Consider the following 19,281-nt stretch of genomic DNA (forward strand, 5'->3'; position numbering starts at 1 on the left):
CTATCCATAGTCATATGAAAAATTGCTCTAAATCACTGCTTATTAGAGAAATGCAAATTAAAATATCTTACACCTCTCAGACTGACCAGTATGACCAGAAAGTACAATGATCAATGTTGGAAGGGATATGGAAAATCTGGGACACCAATACATTGTTGGTGGAGCTATGAACTCATCCAACCTTTCTGGAGAGCAATTTGGAATTGCGCCCAAAGGGCAACAAAAATGTGCATACCCTTTGATCCAGCAATATTACTATTGGGTCAGGCACGGCTAGGTGGCGCAGTGGATAAAGCACCAGCCCTGGAGTCCGGAGTACCTGGGTTCAAATCCGGTCTCAGACAATTAATAATTTCCTAGTGGTGTGGCCTTGGGCAAGCCACTTAACCCCATTGCCTTGCAAAAGCCTTAAAAAAATATTATTGGGTCTATACCCTGAAGAGATCATGAAAAGGGGTAAAAACATCACTTGTACAAAAATATTCATAGCAGCTCTGTTTGTGGTGGCAAAGAATTGGAAATTGAGTGAATGTCCCAGTTGGGGAATGGCTGAACAAATTGTGGTATATGTAAGTTATGGAACATTATCATTCTATTATAAACCAGGAGGGATGGGAACTCAGGGAAGCCTGGAAGGATTTGCATGAATTGATTCTGAGCAAGATGAGCAGAACCAGAACATTGTACATCCTAATAGCAACATGGGGGTGATGATCAACCTTAATGGACTTGCTCAGTCCATCAGTGCAACAATCAGACACAATTTTGGGGTATCTGATGGAGAATACCATCTGTATACAGAGAAAGAATTGTGGAGTTTAAACAAAGACCAAAGACTATTACCTTTAATTAAAAACAAAGCAAAACACGTTATCTTGTTGTGTAATTTTGCTATCTCTTATACTTTATTTTTTTCCCTTAAGGATGTGATTTCTCTCTCATCACATTCAACTTCCATCAATGTATACCATGGAAACAATGTAAAGACTATCAGACTGCCTTCTGTGAGGGGTGGGGGGAGGGAAGCTAGATTAGGGGGAAAAATTGTAAAATTCAAAATACATTAATAAATTAAAGAAAAAGGGATTATCCAGCGTGATCTTATTTTAACATATATATGACTGGACAATGTATTTTAGCCCTATATCCAGAATGACTATCCACAAAATATTAAAATTTTAAGAGTATATAGCATATTAAATATTTACTTTTATGCCACACACAGTGCTCAGGATTGGGGGAAACAAGGATGAAAAATTATACAATCTAATCTTGCCTTTAAGGACTTATATTTTACTAAAGTGATATGACATAAACCTCAAAGATAAATATGTAACTGAATAATGTGATTAATAAGAAAGGAGACATCTTAAATTCTCTAGGAAAATATGAAGAGGGAAAGAGAATTTTTAGTTGTGGGAGACCAGTGATTGAATAAATGAAATGTGCTAAGCATTGGAGATAATAAACAGTAAAGCAAAACAGTCCTTGCTCTCAGAGAGCTCCAACTCTAATTTATGGAGGGAAACAACAAATTCAAGAGCTTCTAGCTACAAATCTGTTGGAAAAGCCCCAGTGATCTTTAGGGTGCATTAGCAAAAACAGTTGGCCATACATCCTTAAAGCATTTTATACCATCAAAGACAGATTTAAAAAAACTTTTCTTTTTCTTCTCCTGGGTAGTTGTGAATGTGGATGAGGCCAGGGATTTCAGGCCTTTCAGAGACAATTGCATTTCTCACTTCCAAAAGTTTTGTTTCCCTGAGCAACAGTGGTAGGATCCAGCTAGTAATTGGGAGGACATAGTTATTGCTTGGGCTCTTGGGCTTACCTGCCCATCTGTGGCAGTTGCTCAGCAATTATGGTGGCAATAACAGCAGATCCCTTTTTCAAAAAGGGTTATTCCTCTTTATGATGTCTTTAGAGAGGAGCAGACTGGAAGCAATGGAGTATTCTGGAGGGGGTGGGTATTACCACTATTCCTAGGACTCTTGGGCTCAAGGTCCCTGAGAGAAGTGGGTATGGTTATTCGACTTGCCTGTCATATGCCCATTTTGGTTATCTCCCTCAGTGAAATCATGCAATGCTTCACAAAACTGTGGTAATAGGATCTGAGCTAGGAGTCAATAGGACCTGAATTCTAATTTGACCTCAGACTGCTTAACTGTCACTTAACGCCATTGCCTTAAATAAATAAAATTTAAAAAAAAGTAACTTAAGCAAGCACTATTATTGTTATTAGGCACCTACTGGGTGTCAGGTACTAGGTTAATCATTGAAAATACAAAAGAAAAGCAAAAAGATGATCCCTGTGCTCAAAGAGGTGACATTCTAATAGACACAACATAGAAAAAAAGGGTTGTGACTTGTAAATGGAAAGTAGGAGATGTATAGGAGAAATCTTGTAGAGAAAAATTAGAAGGTTTGAATAAAATTGGAAAACAACTTCTTAATCAGATTTGATTAAATGGAGAATGTGTGAGGAGAGGAATAATATGAAATAACATCAAAAAGGTAGATTGGAACCAGATTATAGAAAGTCTTAAGTATCATGCTGAATTTTATCCTGGAGTTAATAGGAGGCACTGAACTTGTTTGAGCAAGTAAGTGACTTAGAAGCTCTCTTGCACTTTGGGTAATTATGTAGGTTCTGTGTTCTAACCAAGACTCTTCATGAGATGAAAAGGCATAGAGGGACCACATTCTGTGCTAAAACTAAAGAAATCTCTACACTGATGAAATCATGGATCTCTTGAAATATTGAAATGTGATTAATTTGTTTTGCTTCTGCCTTAATTCTCTGGGGTAGAAAATTATAGATTTCTTTGTTCCTCTACAATTGATTTTTTAAGGTGGCCATAGGGAGATGATTACACAGGATTTTCCTTACTAAAAGACTAGGATGTTAGAAAGATTTTTGCCTTAAAATTTTATTTCTAAGGGTCACTTCTTTATGAAGAGTTTTAAGGTTTACAAAATATTTTGTTCATTAATGCTCTTGGTGAAGGAAAGAGGTAGTTGCAAGGATCGTTCGTTCCATTTTAAAAATGAACTAAGATGTTCCATCATGGCAACAGATTGGCCCAAGATCATAGAACTAGGAAGTGACAGAACTAGGTCTTCTGATTTCATGTCTTTCCACTGTACTAAATAGCAAAATCATTTTGTGTAGGATATTTTTGAATTGAAAGGAGAGGCAGATCTGTTGGTCACTTGGGGCTTTTCTTTTAAAATCATTGTGTCAGCGCCTGGCTAATGGATTTTCTAGTGTGTTGGGTTCAGCTGCTCTGGCAAACCATCTGTTTAGTATGATAAGGAGAAAAGTCTCAAATCCCTTAACAACAGGGGAAATTTTCTTGACTGGACTCTTGGTTCCATAGGGTTGTTGGCATCCATAGTTTTAGCATTGTTTTAGTTGTTTTATTTGTTGTTGTTGCTGCTGCTGATTGCCATTATTGTAATGCTTTAAGTTTAAAACCACTTTCCTTTTAATTGACAAGTCTTGTCCCCATTTCACTGATTGAGTTCCCATTTCATTGTAGCTCATGGTTAGTGTCAGATTGAAAATTCCAGTCCTTGTACTTTGACTCTTAAGTCAGAGTTTTTTACTACAACATGTTACCTTTTCTTCTTGCCTGGTTTTTCTTCACAAAATAATAGAAATACACAATTGGAAGAGATCTGGAAATAACATTGAATTTAGCATCAAAGGACCCTGTGTGGTTTGAAGTGAGAAAAAGAATGGAAATAACATTTTGGAACACTATTCCAATAGCAATTATTTTGTCTTTCTTCCCCAAAGAGATTTATATATGGAATTTAAGTTGTGGAAATTTTTTTAGATCTTTCTAGGCACCCTTGCGACTCTTATATCCATCATTAAATATTGTATAATTTCTGAATATATCACATTTTGGCTAAGATAGCTAGCTGTCTTGTGAATGTGCATTTTACTGCTTAATAATTAATTTGGTGTAGTGCATGAAGCATTGAGTTAGGAATATGGAAACATTAGTTCTAGGCCTAACTCTGCCATGAAGTTTTGGGCAAGTCACTACCATGAGCTGGGTCTTGGTATTCATTCTTATTTGTAAAATGAACAGGCTGAACCAGAGGTTCCTGGCCCCCTCAGGTCTAATAGACTTTGTTCTTAGATCCCTTCTATACACTACATGACAACTGCATTTTGAGACTTTATATTTTCTTTATGCCACATTTGAAATTTTTAAAACTTCTATAAAAAAGCAACACTCAAACCTCCTACCTCCTTTTCAAAGAGAGTAAATATGTTGTAAATGTAAAAATGTCATGGGTTTAACTCTCTATCCAGTTTTCTGAAAAGTACCTCTTTCCTCTTAGATAGAAAAACAATGATGACCTCCATCTTCTTTAGCCCAGGCCCTCAATCACAGTGCTTGTTGGTTTTGTTGCCCCAGCCTTGTAGCTATATCGCACAACTTAGCTCTGCATTCCTTCTCTTAATACAAATTTGAAATGAAATCCTTCATCTTTGACTAACTTTTCTGCCAGGAACCTGTTTTCAAGGTTGTAGCTACAAAATTGGTAGGCCCTGAAAACTGCATGAAGGGAGATGTGGGTTGGTGAGATAACAGTGATTAATGTTTCTATAGAAATGAAGGCTCTTGTCAGAAAGAGGCCTCGAAAAGCTGAGCAAGTTGGTGGCACATAATAGCTAACAGAATGGAGAAACCTCTTGCTTTTGCCCACAATCCTTCCAGTTGAGAAGACTGCATTAGGGAAAAAACACATAAGTGTTCTCAACAAAAAGGACATCTTGTTTTTGTCAAGGCTTTCAAAACATGTGACCTTGACATTTGTAGGTGGTAGAAGAAAAACGTGACTTGAAGCTCTGCCAGGCTGATCCTTTGGTCCCTGCATTTAAAAGCATTTTCTGATCTTTTTCAAGTGCTGTTTGTCAGTTTGGCTAATGGAAAACAAAAATTAATAGCATTAAGAGTCATTCCACTTACTGCAGCAACTAGTAGGAGGCAGATGAGAATTTAATTCTGCAGAGATTAAGCAAACATTTTTGATAGCCTTCTGTGTTGCAAAGAAAGCTTTGTGTTCAGACTGGAGATAAATTGAAATCAGGTCGTCTGTACCCTCTAGGAGCTTACTTAATCTCTAGAAGAAGGAATAAGATTAAATACACTGATAACTGATATTAGGATAGAATTAGAAGACCTGAGCCTCAGATCTGCCTCTGATTAATCTTAGTTTATGAGACTATGTCACCTAGGTCATTTTATATGAAATCATAGTGTGAGGAAATATTCAAAATCTTTTGTTTAATCCTCTCATTTTACAGATGAAGAAAAATGGAGGCCCAGAATGGTGAAGTGATTTGCCAAAGTTAGTCACTCAGTAAATAAAAGAGCCAGGATTTATATTTGAGTCCTTTGACAACAAATCCAGTGCTCTTTTCACCATACTACACTAACTCACCAACCTTCTCCCTTAAATGAATAAATTAAACAAAAACTCTAGTATTTTAGGTGTGTGTATATTTCTTAATATCTTGGTTTCTAGTGAAGAATCTTAAAACCAAATCAAAAGGATTATCTGAAGGAATTGGAGCTACTATTTAGGACTCAGACAGGTTTTATAGAGGAAGGAGTAGATGCAGAAAGGAGAGAGATATTTTTTCAAAGAAATGAAATGAGTTTTCTATTAAATGAGAAAATGTTTGTAAAAAGCCCTTAGCACAGTGTCTTGTACATAGTAAGTACCCAGAGAATGACTTATTCACTTCCCCTCCACTTCCAGTCTCTGGATGTTAGGGATGGCAGATTGGGAGATAAAATGATGTGGAAAAAGTTCTGATTTGTCAAAACTCTGGATGTGGCTTTATGAAGCTCAGATCAGAATCTTGACCACAGATTACTGTCTATGCAAGTTACCAAACCTTTTGGGACCTTCTGTCTCTTTGTAAAGGGATTGAACTAGACTTTGAAAATCCCTTCCAGTCCAAATCCCAGATGAATTTTCAGCCCCAAATGATTTGATTTTGAACTTTATTTCCAGGATAAATTAATTCTAGTAAAGATGGCCTGACAAGCTCTTGAAAGAGCAAACAAGCCAACAGGATTAGTGGGTTGTTTTTTTTTATAACCTCCAAGGTAGTGAAATTCTTTACCTAAAATACTGTTCCCCTGAAACAAAGGATCTTTCTCTTAGGGAGGCTGAATGACAAAGTTATTCCCATCATATCAGTGGGTCAGAGATGATTTTGCATGTGTATATAGGTTGGCCCCAGGGAGTCCACTGCTAAATTCTTTGTGTTCCTAGGAGTTTTGTTGATGAAGTGAGTCTGGTGCCCTGCTTTTGTTATTCCACTATTTCAGTTTTGAGGTTAACATCTTTTCCAGTCTAAGAATCTGAACCCTGCAAAACTGGTCTTTGTGGAAAGGGCCAGCTTTTTCTATGAACCCTTGAAACTGATAATTGGCTGCAACTGGCAACTGAGATTGTTGTGGGTCTGAAAGGCAAAAAATAAAAGTGTGTGTGGGGGGCAACTATCAAATGGCTGGAATAGAGAGAGGCACTTGGGCCTTTTAAGAAAGTTTTGGAGCTCTCTGAACTATAAGGTTCAATGATGTTATTACAGATCCTATTCCAGCTCTTAACACTGAATGATTGTTTGACCAGTTTAATGTAGTATAAGGCAATTCACTTCTGTGGACCTTGATTGTCCTCATCTGTAGTTGAGGGGATTGATATTAAAAGCACACATCTAACTTCTGATGGTTAGGTCTATGTAATTCTCTTGCTCAAAAACCTTTAGTGGCTCCCTGTAGTGCAAGTATATCAATCCCTTAGCCCAGCATTCAAGGCCCCTTACACTGTTTGGGTCTAGTCTGGCTTTTTGCGATATTTTAGACTACTTTATATAAGCACTCTGCATTCCAGCTAAACTGGATTGTTATTTCCTACCTATTTAATCATATCAGCTTCTGCCTTCCTGAATTTTCCCAGACCATTCTTGGAGCTTGGAATACATTCCTTCCTCAGTCCATCAGTGATTATTAAGTGCCTTGGCCAGGTATCATGCTACGTGCTTAAGAAACAAACACGAGTGAAACATACCCTATCCATAAGATGTTTACATTTTCTTCAGGTATATATAAAACAAATATAAAGTAATATTTTATGAAAAGACATCTGTTAAAAAATCCTTTTTATCATACAGTGTTCAGCTAAGGCTTCCTGGAGGCTCCAAACTCTTTAACCATATCTTCCAATTTTCCTGTTGAACTTTGTCTTCTTGGTTTCTGTCTATAATTATTTGTGTACAAGTCAAGGTGTGCAGGTCTTCTTGATGCCTGTTTTATCCACTCTTCATTTTACTTTTTTTCTCGCCTTACCCTTCAGAATTCTAGGCAAATGAACTTGATGATGTAGAATCATAGTGCCTTCACCTGACCCCTTTATATATAATTTTTGAATATTTGTGCTCATGTTACCTTCCAAAAATGAGGAAAGCTATCATTTAGTCATTTTGTAATTAGTATGTCAATTTGGATAGAAATGTGATCCTGAGTCAACAAGTTAATGAGCATTTATTAAACTCTACGTTCCAGGGATTTTGTTAAACAATGGGGAGACAAGAATAAAAAGAAAGACATTTTTTTCTCTCACAAGTTGCTTCTTACAGTCTAATGGGGGAAGCAGGGGGAGTAAGAAGTTACTTTGGGAGTTAGTAGAGAATAAAGACCAGAGAGGAATAGAAGAGAACATGGTTGACCTCAGTACATTCTTAAAATAGAGGTTCCAGGAGTAACTAACTGATCAGGAGAAGGGGCTGCAGGGGATTTTAGATTGTCTAGGGGGTTCGTTCATTTTAGATGAAACATCAGGTTAGAAAAGGAGAGCAGCTTGATGACTTGATGAATGAACTGGGCCTATAACCTATAACCAGTCTGATTCTGTCATTTAACTGTCTCTCAAGAGAATCTATTAAATTACATCCCTAATACAAAAGCAGAAATAAAATATATCAGTGGGATTTTGTTCCAGAGTCAGTTATGCCTTCAAGGAGTATCTATAGTAAGAATCATTCAAGCAAATGTACTCTTTTACTTTAAGATGTTGACTTAAGACATGGAGTTGACACTCCATGAAACTTGTTATAGGAAAATATTGAATTTAACACTACAATCACTACCAACAATCCTAGGAGCAGGGGTCCCTGACTTTTTTTCCTTGCCCATTGAATTAAGAAGTGTTTGTAGTTGAGGTAGATTCTACTTTTTACTGTAAAAGAATTTCAGAAACCAGAGCATTGAAGTTGGAATTGCAGACTATAAATGAAACTACTCCAAATTTTTACTAGTGGATGCTGTGTATTCAAGAACTTTTGGATACTGAATTGTAATAAAACCTACTCTGGTGTAGTGAAAATCAAAATGGAGTGAAGACATTTAATAAGACCTGATTGCCTTTCCTGGCTCTTATGCTTACTAGCTATTTGCCAAAGATTTTGGGGGCAAATCAGGGTTTTGGTTTTTTTTCTTTTCTTTTTGAGTTTCATCTGCCCATCTGTTGGACCATGGGTTTTAGGATGTTTGTGAGGACAGTGGCTTTGAAAATCTGAAAGTACTGGAGTTTACTGCTACTATTTGTATGAATTTTTATGGTGTAGAGCCCCCCTCCCCTTTAGCCCCAGGAGGAAGAGGTAACTTTACCAGCTGAGTGGGAGAAAGGGGAATCTTTTGCTACAGTCTAGCCTGGTGTTTTCAAAACATTCCTGAAGGAATGAGATGACCTTTGGAAGACTTTGGGTTACACTTACCAACTGGTCATCAGTTTCCTTATTTGTCAGATAAGAGAATTCTACTAGGTGATCTCTAAGCTTTTCTTCTAGTTTCATTATTTTGATCCTTGGGTCTTTTCTGGCTCTGACAGTTTTTTAAAAAATGTTCAAAAACCTGTTCCATTTTGTGAGTGGTTATTACATTTCAGAAGTTTTATTTAGAGCAGAAGATGTGTCTAGTCTGTTTGAATTCTTTCTGATTTATTAATCATCTAGAAAAAGTAAAGTAACAACATTGTTTCTAAGATTATTTCATGTTTTGATTTAATGACTTAGAATTATTTTCCAGGGCCCTTGTGATGATGGGGTTCGGAGAGGTCTTGAAAGGGTTTGGCTTCTACTTTCAAAAAAATCAAATGATGATTTTTTTAGGTTTTTTTTTTTTGCAAGGCAAATGGGGTTAAGTGGCTTGCCCAAGGCCACACAGCTAGGTAATTCAAATGATGATTTTGATAGCTTTTTTTTGAAATATTGAATCCACCCTCAAAATCTCACTGCCTAATAGGACACGGTGATTACTAAACTTTTAGCAGTTTTTTTTGGCAGTTAAAAGTCATTTTGTGACTGACTTGTTAACTTCTGACTGCTGTTGAACATCTGTAATTTCGTTTAAGAAGAGCTAGATTGATTGTGGTATATTGCATTTGACCTATTGTCATTATGTAAGCTTATCAATGCAATTACTTTTTGCCAATTTCCTTTGGGCTTTCTGAGTTCTTAATAAACATGGAACTGAAAGAATGATGGAGTCCAAAAAGGATAAACCCAAACAACTTCCAAAAATCTCAGAATGCCCAGTACTGAGGAGCACTCCTTAAAAATGGAAGAAAGTGGTTTGAGACCAAATGAAGGGAAATTACTTATTTATACCATGGACTGCTAACATGTGAGACTTGTTATTCCCAAGAAATTTATAAGGTGAAACATGTGAGATAAGAAATTTATAAAGCAATTCAAGAAAGACTTGGACAACTTTTTGGATATAGAACCTTAGAGAAGCTAACAATTTGATTCAGTAAACATTTTTTAAGCACCTATTAAAAACCAAGCACTGGTCTAGGTGATGGAAATATGATGTTTGTCCTTTGTTCTCTAAGAAGACCATGTCATCAAAGGGGTGATGTCATGACAAACACATGAATTGTATTTGAATGAGGGGGGTGCTCTGCTAAGTCACCAGCCTTATTTTCACTTCCAGAGACCTCTAAGTTCAATGGCCAGATGTGAATCAAGATGATTGGAGATGGTCTTGGATGCCAGGAGTTGGGGTAAAGTGACTTGCAAAATAGTTTCTACCCTAAAGCAAGTTTACATAGTTTGAGATAGTTCCCTGACCTATAGAGGAGTTGGTCATAGCCATAAGTATTTCAGATCAGGGATGTCTGACCAATGTGATTTTAACAGATATTGATGAAATATCTACCATGGGTAGAACAGGGAAGTTCAGTTGCTGGTGGGATGGAGGGAGAAGAGAAGATATAAAAATCAAAAAATTGCTGAAGCTTATTATTTAATAGTGGAAACATATCATTTACATAGGTGGATAAATTGCAAAGTAGAATTTGATAGGGAAGGGAACAAGCTTTTATGAAATGCCTACTACAGTGTTATGCACTGTGCTAAGATGCTTTAAAGGTACTATTATTAGCCCCATTTTACAGTTGAAGAAAGTGAAGCAGGCAAGTAAAGGACTTGCTCGGTGCCACACAGCTAGTGACTCAGACTGGATACAGTGCCAGTGCTTTAGGACTGTTTCTTCCTTTATGAGGAAGATTACTTTTTATAAAATTACAAACCTTTTTTTAAAAACAATAAGCATTTCTTTTCTTTCTCTTGTCTTCTCTCTCCCTCTTCCCCATAGAAAAGTAAAAAAAAAAAACCTTATAAAAACATGTATAGCCAAGCTAAACAAATTCCTATATTTACCATTTTGAAAACTGAATGTTTCTTTCTGCATCTGCATCTTGAATCTTATCTCTCTATCAGGAGGTAGGCACCACATCATCATCATCATCATCTTCATCATCATTCTGCTGCAAGCATGTTTGGTCATGCATTGATCAGTATTCTCATGTGTTTCAAAATTGTTGGTCTTTATAGTACTGTTGTTAATAAATTGTTCTCAGGTACTGCACTTCATCCTGTATCACTTTATACAAATCTTCCCAGTTTTTTTAAAAAATTATTTATTATTTTCATTCATATATACATGTATATTTTTAAATTACAAAATTTCTTTCCACTTTCCCTTCCCACTCCCTTCCTCTCAGTAGAGAACAGTCAGGTTTAGTATTGTACATACATATTTTGATAAACATGTTTACAAATTAGTAATTTTCCATATGATGAATTAGGATTAAGGGAAAGAGATACATGAGAGATAATTTTTATAAAGTGTTCGTCAGATTTGGAAGGGTTGGGGTGTGTGTGTGTGTGTTTTTGTTTGTGTGTTGTTTTATTTTTCTTCCTCTGGATGGAGATAATATAGTTCAAGGCCAGTCGCATATAGTTGTCTTACCTCTCTGGACTGCTAAGAGAAGCTGCTTCCATCAAGGTGGTTTGTTTTACAGTGTTGTTATTGATGTGGACATTGTTCTTGGTTCTTCTCTCTTTGCTCAGCATCAGATCCTGTAAGTCATTCCATGCTTCTCTAGAGTCCCAATCCATTTATGGTTTCTTATAGAACAATAGTATTCCATAGTGTTCATATACCATAGCTTGTAGCCATTCCCCAAATGATGGGCATCCCTCAATTTCCAATTCTTTGACATTACAAAAAAGAGCTGCTATGAATATTTTGGCACATGCAGGACTTTCTTTTTTTTTTTATAATTTCTTCTGAATATAGACCTAGAATTGGAATTGCTGGGTCAAAGGGTATGAATACTTTTATTTCTCTTTGGGCATAGTTCCATTTTGCTCTGCAGAAAGGTTGGATCCATTCACAACTCCACCAGCAATGCATCAATATCTTAATACTCCCACCATTTCTCCAACATTGATCATTTTTTCTTTTTCTCATCTTGGCCAGTCTAACAGGTATGTGATGATACCTTGTTGTTTTAATTTGCATTTCTCCATCCAATGATTTGGAGCATTTTATCATATGATTATATGTAGCTTTAATTTCTTCATTTGAAAACTGTCTGTTCATATTCTTTGACCATTTATCAGTTGAGGAATGACTTATGATCTTCCCAGTTTTCTTAAAAATCATCCCTTTTGCCATTTCTTACAACACTATAATATTCAATTACTATCATATTCTGCCACCCTTCAACTGATATTTGCCTCCAATTCTTTGCTACTATAACAGAACTGCTATCAATCAACATTTGTTGTCCCTGATGGTTCTTTACTTTTAGAATCTTTACTTTAGAATCTCCTTGATGTGGTGGTATTGCTGGATTAAAGGATGAGTATGACTAGAAATTTTTGAGCATAATTCCAAATTGATTCTCAGATTGTTTGAACCAGCGCCACAGTTCATTTCACTAAATATTTATTAGGTGCCCACCATGTGCTAGGAACTGTGCTAATAAGCAAGTGTATTCAAAAAAGAGGAAAAAGACCCTTTTCTCACGAAGCTTAGAATCTAATGGGGGAGACAAGATGTAAACACTGTATAAACACTGAAAGTTATATACAGCATAGATAGGAAAAAATTAAAAGAGAGAAAAGCACCAGAATTAAAGAGGGGTTAAAGAATACTTCTTATAGAAGATGAGATTTTAATAAGAAAGACTGGGAGGTTATTTGTCAGAGTAGAGGAAGAGAGAGCATTCTAGATATGGGGATAGACAAAGAAAATGTCTGAGCCAAGAGATGGAGTACCTCGTTCATGGAGTAATAACCAGATGGCCAAGGTCATTGGATAGAAGAGTATATGTAAATGTGTAAGAAGACTGGAAAGGTAGGAGTGAACTTGGGTATGAAAGACTTTGGATGTCAAACAATATTTTGTATTTGCTACTGGAGACAGTAGAGAGCCACTGGAGTTTATTGAGTGGGGAGGGGTTAGTGGTGACATGATCAGAGAGGGATACTCACATTTAGAGGGTGTGATCTAGAGGTGGTTTCAGTAAAGAAACAGAAAAAAAGCAGTAAGGTAGGAGGAAAGAGAAAGTTGTCCTGAAAATCTAGAGAAAAGAGTATCAAGGTAGAGAAAGTGATTAGCAGTGTCAAAGACTGCAGAGGTCAAGAAGAATGAGATAGAGAAAAGCTCATTGGAGTCAGCAAATAAGAGATCATTAATAACTTTGGAGAGAGCTTCTATGATCCTCTCTATTTTTTGTTTGGGTATGCCTGTACTGCATAGATTCAGGAGGTAATTTTCTCCTTGTTTTTTTAAATTTGTTTATGATGTCAACTTTTATGTCTAAATCATGTATGGATTTGAAGCTTATATTGTTATATCTTATGAGTTGTTGGTCTACACTTAATTTCTAGACTGCTTTCCAGTTTCCCCCAGAAGTTTTTGACCAATAGTGCAGTAGTAGGGGATGTTTGGATTTATTGAATATTAGTCTCCTAGGTTAGTTTCCTTCTGTATATTATATCCTCATTCTGTTCCACCCATTGATCTTTAGTTTTTTTTATCAGTACCAAATCATTTTTATGATTATTGCTTTGTAGTATATAATTTGAGATCAGGTACTGTTATGCACCTTCATTACCAATTTCACTTGAGATTCTTGCCTTCCTCCAAAAAAATTTTGTTATGTATATGCATGCCTATGTGTGTTTGTGACTATGTAAGTAAATATGTGTGAACAAAAGCATATATCTATAGACATATATCCACAGTATTAGCACAGTGGCTAGAATGCTGGGTCTTGAGCCAGAAAAACCCATGTTCCTGAGTTCAAATCTTGTTTCAGATACTTAGTAACTATGTGACCTTGGGCAAGTCACTTAACCCCTTTTTCCTCAGTTTCCTTACTTATAAAATGAAATGAAGAAGGAAATGGCAAATCATTATCTTATCTTTGCTAAGAAAATCCCCAATTGAAATCACAAAGAGTTGGACACTAAGCAACAATATATAACATTCACCTTTGGTAATTTGGTAAGGTACTAAATAAATAAATTTGGTCAGTTAGTATTGTCATTTTTAATGTATTTACTTGGCCTATCCATTATCAATTAACAGACTTTTATTTAAATGAAGTTACTTTCAACTGGAGTGGGGCAAAAGATCAAGAAAGGCTCAAGAAATATTTGTCATAGCTTCCACTTGACTTAGCTCCTCTCTCATGCAAAGAAACAGATGCTAAGATGTTTGTTCAACAAGCATTTATTAGGGACTTACTAAACATGCAGGGGCACTATATTAGTTGCTGAAGATACAAAGGCCAAAAAAAAAAAAAAGCCCCAACATCTACCGAGACAGGTTAGTACATTGTAATTTTGGAAGGGGAAGAGGCGTGCTTAGTATCTTTGATATAAGAGATACCTGCATCCTGAACCTGCTATGCTCTTCAATGTCTCTGTAGTATCACTTTGAATACTACACTTCCTGTAAGAAAAGTTGTTGATAAAGTAATGTGTGCTATCAAGTAGTGCCTACTCTGTGTCAGGACTTGTGCAAAGGAACAAAGAAATAGGCCCTGCCTGGAAGAAGATCACACTCAGGGGGAAGACAGGTGCAGATAACTAAGTACAACCCAGATATGTAGAAGGTAAACTGAGGCTGGTCTCAGAGGTAATACCTTTTGCATTTTGGGCTACTTGAGAAGTCAGGGAAGCTTGGCAGCAAAGATGAAGAGGGAGAGCATTTCAGGTTTAGAGGATGTTGATGAAAATGCAATAATGCTTTCTTCAAAATTCTGTGAGGTAAGTGTTTAAAAGTATGATCGCTCACATTTTACCAATAAAGGTACTAAACTTCAGAGAGATAATGTAATTCATCTCTAGTCATATAACTCGTACAATTTTTGGAAATAAGGATTCCAGATATTATCTCCTTACTTCAAGCCCAGTATCCTTTCTCCTCTAGTATGATATCTTAGGATAGATTGATTTTGGAAACACTTTAGCAGTCCTGAATGGACAACTGACATTCTTTAGATTTGATGACTGAATATTTACTTGTTTGAAGACAGGTTAGAAGTAACTAACAGATCATAAATGCTATTTTACTTTTTTTCTTTTTCCTAGGGTTCTGTCAGGATGACTCAGTTGAACACGACCCAGCCAATAGTAAGTCTTACTCATCAATGTTCCCTGTAGTTTTCTTAAAAAAAAATAGAGAATGTGGGAACCTAAAAGTTCATTTATATGTATTTTGTACTTATATGTATTTTGTATCTGTGTCCAGGCTTCTTTCCTTCTCACCCTCAATCCCCCAAGTTGGTTTAGCAAACTATAAGTATTGGCAAACTTGTTAAAAGGCATATATTTTTAATTTGAAGCTCAACTGAGTTGTGAAAGGAGGAGGAACATATATCTTATAAACATTTGAGACCTAGCATTTTAGAATTCCAGGATCAGAATGCCCTCATCGAGGTCTTGATAGTATAACCAATTATGATGCAATAGATTCCTTTATATCAGGTGGTCAGGGTTTGAAATGAATTTTCCTTACCTCAACTTTGCCACAAAATGTTTTTCCTATTCCTCCTTTTCCTGATTTTCTCTTCTTTTAGCAGTACATATCTATAAATCAGTAGTTTGAGTTGGGTGACATAGTGAAACATTGTGTGCAATATTTTGTGAAATTCAGTTGGTTTTGCTTGATTCATTATTAAACAGTTAATATCATGAGTCATGAAACATGATCCCCCCCCCCCTTGTCTCCTGACTCCTTAAGGTAATTTAAAATAAATTGTTTCAAAGTTTTCAAGAGTTGTCTGCCATTTTTGTTCATTAGAATTTCAGCAAGTATGACTTTGGAGAAAATAGCTCTATGTGTGTGTGCATGTATGTGTGTATGTGCGAGTGCATGTATTTCTAAAACTTGAAAACCAAAGGGGAATCATGCCTCTTTACAGTTAAGACCATAGTCTCAAAGTTGGCAGCACTTCAGAAATCAACTGGTTTAACGTATCTCTAAGACCAACTTGTACCTGAAGGTCTCAAGTCCTGGGGAATTCACAACCTTCTGAGGATATAGAAGTCTAATTTTTGGAAATTGTGATTTTAAAGATGTTTTCCCCATCTCAAGCCAAAATCTGTATCTTAACTCTGAGGTATCTTAAAACCGTGATTTAATTGAAATAGCTAATTGTCTATGTATGCTTTGTAAAACTAAATTCAGATTTTTTTTCCTAAGCTTATTGCGTTTTTATGTTATTCCATGTTATCCTAGGGGGCATAACTAGCAGCATAAGGTAGAAGATAAGGAAACTAGTTTTCATTTTAGTAAAAACTTTCTAAAACAGCTGACTGAAAATGGAATGTGCTGCCTCAGGAAGTAGAGATTTCCATATCACTGCTTGTCTTTAGAAGGAGGTAGAGTGACTCAGAATCAGAATTCAATTGGAAGGGAACCCCTTAGTCCAATGTGTATCTAAACAAGAATCCTTTCTACAACATACCTGAAAAATAATCATCCAACTTAAAAAAAAAAGTAAGTTCTCCCTTGAAGGGGAACTTAATACCTGGAGATACTCCTTTCCATTTTTTTATTAACTCTAGTTTTTCCTGATGTCAAGTCCAAATTTGACTCTAATGTCCTTCCCATTGTTCATAATTCAGCCTTCTAGGATCAAGATGAATATGACAGACCTTCATATATTGTCACCATATATTCTATGATAATTCTCATTTATTTCACTCTGTATATTACATGATCTCATAGTCACCTACCATCATGATCTCATATCAACTTCTTGATGCCATTCCTGAAATATGTCAGTGTAGAATAGAATATTCTGGGGGCAGCTAGGTGGCAGAGTGGATAAAGCACCGGCCCTGGAGTCAGGAGTACCTGGGTTCAAATCCAGTCTCAGACACTTAATAATTACCTAGCTGTGTGGCCTTGGGCAAGCCACTTAACCCCGTTTGCCTTGCAAAAACCTAAAAAAAAAAAGAATAGAATATTCTGGATATGGTTTGATAAGTTTGGAACTAACAGTACCTTTCTTTTTTAAATTTAAATTTTATTTTTATCCAATTATATGTAAAGCTTTTCAACATTTACTTTCTGTAAGATTTGGAGTTCCATATTTTTCTGCTTCCTTCCCATCCTTCTTCCTAGGATGGTGAGTAATCTGATAGAGGTTTTATATGTACAATCCTGTTGAATATATTTCCATCATAATGTCTTTTTTAATGTAACCTGAGACTGAATTATCCTTTTGGGATATTACATCATGCCACTGATTCACACTGAGTTTAAAATACACCAAAATTCTTAATATAGCTTCAGATTAACTACTCTGACCATGCCTCCTCCATGTTACATTTTTCTGTTATATGACATCCTATTATAGTTGACCTAAAGTTTGAGCTGAAACTTTCAAGATATGTTTTGATTTTCATCTTAGCCATAGTGTTAGCTATCATACTAGTTTTATATCACTGACAAATAGGTTTCATATGTTATATACTCCTTTGTAACAGTCATTTTATTAAAAGAATTAAAACAACTATTATCACAGGGCCAAGTATAATTCCATGGGCATTTTGCCAGAGACCTTTTCTCAAGATGATCTCAAACTGGTAAAAATGACTCCTCATTATGTCTAGTCACAAAACTAGTTTTGAATTCACCTAATTTTAGTTCCATAAGATTTACATCTTTTACATAAAAATTCAAATTATTTTACATAAAAAATATGAAAAGAATGACCTGTTCTTGAAGTCATAATGATATGATCAACTGCTGCTATTCTTTAGCTCTTAAATAATCATTCCTTTAATAATAAAGAATGTACAATTGGGAGTCAGGAGTACCTGAATTGAAATCGAGTGCTAGGCACTTAATAATTGCCTAGCTGTGTGACTTTGGGCAAGTCACTTAACCCCATTGCCTTAAATAAATAAAATTTTTAAAAAAGAATGTACATTTGAAAATTTTTGTCAAAATTTAGATTGAGTGAAGTCAACAAACATTTCCTAAGCATCTGCTGTTCTGTGTTAGGTAGCATTGAAGTTGAAGTAAAGTTTACTGACAGCGTTTTGCATTCTCTTCTCCCATCAAATTATTTCTATCCATCTTCTTTGTTGGTGAAAATTAGGTCCAGAAAAGAAGTTTCTCTCTCATATGTGATTATCTTTTGAAAGATGTCAGCCAGGAAATTTTAACTGAGAGGGAACTCCAGCAGATGCACAGATAATTGAAGCCCTCTGTTACCACTCTATCATTCCTGTGTGCCAGGCCTGTGATCTGCTTCCTGAATTCCTCATCTGTTTTCTTGTTCTGTCTAGGTAGTCTTGTAGTATCTTCTGATAATAATATTACTTCTGCTTCTGCCTCTGATCTTCATTTAAATGCTCTGTACCATGCATCTCATCTTGGACTGAATCTTTCCCTCCTTTCCCTCTCCTCTCTATCCCCCCCATGTCCTTCTACTCTCTCTTATTTTATTTTTTTGCAAGGCAATGGGGTTAAGTGACTAGCTCAAGTTCATACAGCTAAATAAGTATTAAGTGTCTGAGGCTGCATTTGAACTCAGGTCCTCTTGACTCCAGGGTTGAAGCTCTCTTCAGTTTGCCACTTAGCTTCCCCCCAATACTCTTGAATCATCTTTCCAAAGCAATATTCCACATCCACTATTCCATATCCGATTTCATTATATCTCAGTGGAGTCATATTTGATTTGGTTCCCTACCATAGTATCTCTAGTTTACTTTTTTTTTTGTGGCTTTGTGTATGGATTTTATACTGTGTTTCATTTTATTGGATTTTGTCTTTGGTGAGTTTCTACAGATTTTTATTATTGTTATTCTTTCTATTTTATCACTATTCTTTATCTAGATAGAATACATGGATATTTTTCTCAAACCCTTCACCTTTTAAATATAAAATATTCTTGAATATATTTGCAAGATTCTAGAAAAATACATTCCTTCATCTGTAATAAAATATTTTTATTGATATCTTTTGTTTTTACATTATCTTTTTTAAAAGTATTCCCCTCTGTTCCTTGTAGCAAAGAATAAAAGAGGATAAAGGGAGAAAAGAGGTAGTTAAACAGAACTAATCAAATGTAATAGCATATGCACTGTTCCTTCCACAGAAAGGAAGAAGGTGCCTTTTTATTCAACTCTTCTCAGGGCCACACTTAGTCATTATAATTACATCACTTTTAGTTGTGCTATAAGTATTGTTTTCTTTGTTCTGCTTACTTCCTTCTATATCAGTTCCTACCTTCCCTGCTTCTCAAAATTCTTTACATTCATTGCATATTATAATGCAGAGATAGCTCACCACATTCCTATACAACACTTTGTTCAGCCTCAGCCTTTGCAAAATCCATGGGCATCTGCTTTATGGCAAAGAT

General features: G+C 35.8%; 1 protein-coding gene across 4 annotated transcripts in view; it reads left to right on the forward strand.

The window, feature by feature from the left end:
• The window catches only part of NR6A1 (nuclear receptor subfamily 6 group A member 1), a 281,543-nt gene that overhangs the window by 34,737 nt on the left and 227,525 nt on the right, over positions 1-19,281 (forward strand). For all 4 annotated transcript variants that reach the window (XM_074211600.1, XM_074211601.1, XM_074211597.1 and 1 more), the window contains exon 2: positions 14,993-15,034. In XM_074211600.1, the coding sequence (XP_074067701.1) occupies positions 14,993-15,034 (42 nt within the window). The remainder of the gene's footprint in view (positions 1-14,992; positions 15,035-19,281) is intronic.

The sequence above is a fragment of the Macrotis lagotis genome, chromosome 1 (genome assembly GCF_037893015.1).
Source record: "Macrotis lagotis isolate mMagLag1 chromosome 1, bilby.v1.9.chrom.fasta, whole genome shotgun sequence".
Lineage (NCBI taxonomy): Eukaryota > Metazoa > Chordata > Mammalia > Peramelemorphia > Peramelidae > Macrotis > Macrotis lagotis.